This window comes from Phalaenopsis equestris, unplaced genomic scaffold, assembly GCF_001263595.1.
Source record: "Phalaenopsis equestris unplaced genomic scaffold, ASM126359v1 Scaffold175875, whole genome shotgun sequence".
Taxonomy (NCBI): Eukaryota; Viridiplantae; Streptophyta; class Magnoliopsida; order Asparagales; family Orchidaceae; genus Phalaenopsis; species Phalaenopsis equestris.
In genome coordinates, this window is record NW_018195824.1 from 1 (window position 1) to 415 (window position 415).

The window sequence follows — 415 nt, forward strand, 5'->3', positions numbered from 1 at the left end:
GAAGAAGAAGCCGGTTCGCCAGGGAACTCCCTTCTCTTAGCACAGATACTAACTCCAAAAAGCTTCGTCGGGCTACCGCTGCTCTCACTATCCTTCCCATCCAAACGCGTCGATGGATCCTCAGCGATAGTCAGCGAGCTACTAGACGTCGCACTTCCTACAGAGTTGAGACCCGCTCCCCCTCGCCGGAACTCGTAAAAAGAACCATTTATACCGCTATTATAAGCGCTGGTTGAACTCAGCCCCACCGGCCGGACGTGGTTTTGTACAAAGTAAATGATGTCGTTGTAAAGCCTCCGCATGTGAGCCAGCTCAGACATAAGCGCCGCGTTGCTCCTCCGCAGCCGCTCGTTCTCCTCAAGCAAAGCCGGCGCGGAGCCACAAGCCGCCGCTTCGCCGACATTCCCGAGTAGCA

General features: G+C 55.7%; 1 protein-coding gene across 1 annotated transcript; it reads right to left on the reverse strand.

Annotated features, from left to right (window-relative positions):
• Positions 1-5: 5 nt before the first annotated feature.
• Positions 6-409, reverse strand: LOC110034232 (heat stress transcription factor B-4c-like; the record flags this gene model as incomplete). The annotated part of the gene is made up of 1 exon (XM_020738513.1): positions 6-409. A coding segment is annotated over exon 1 (315 nt), but the record flags the coding sequence as incomplete, so codon positions are not given.
• Between the last annotated feature and the right edge of the window lie 6 nt (positions 410-415).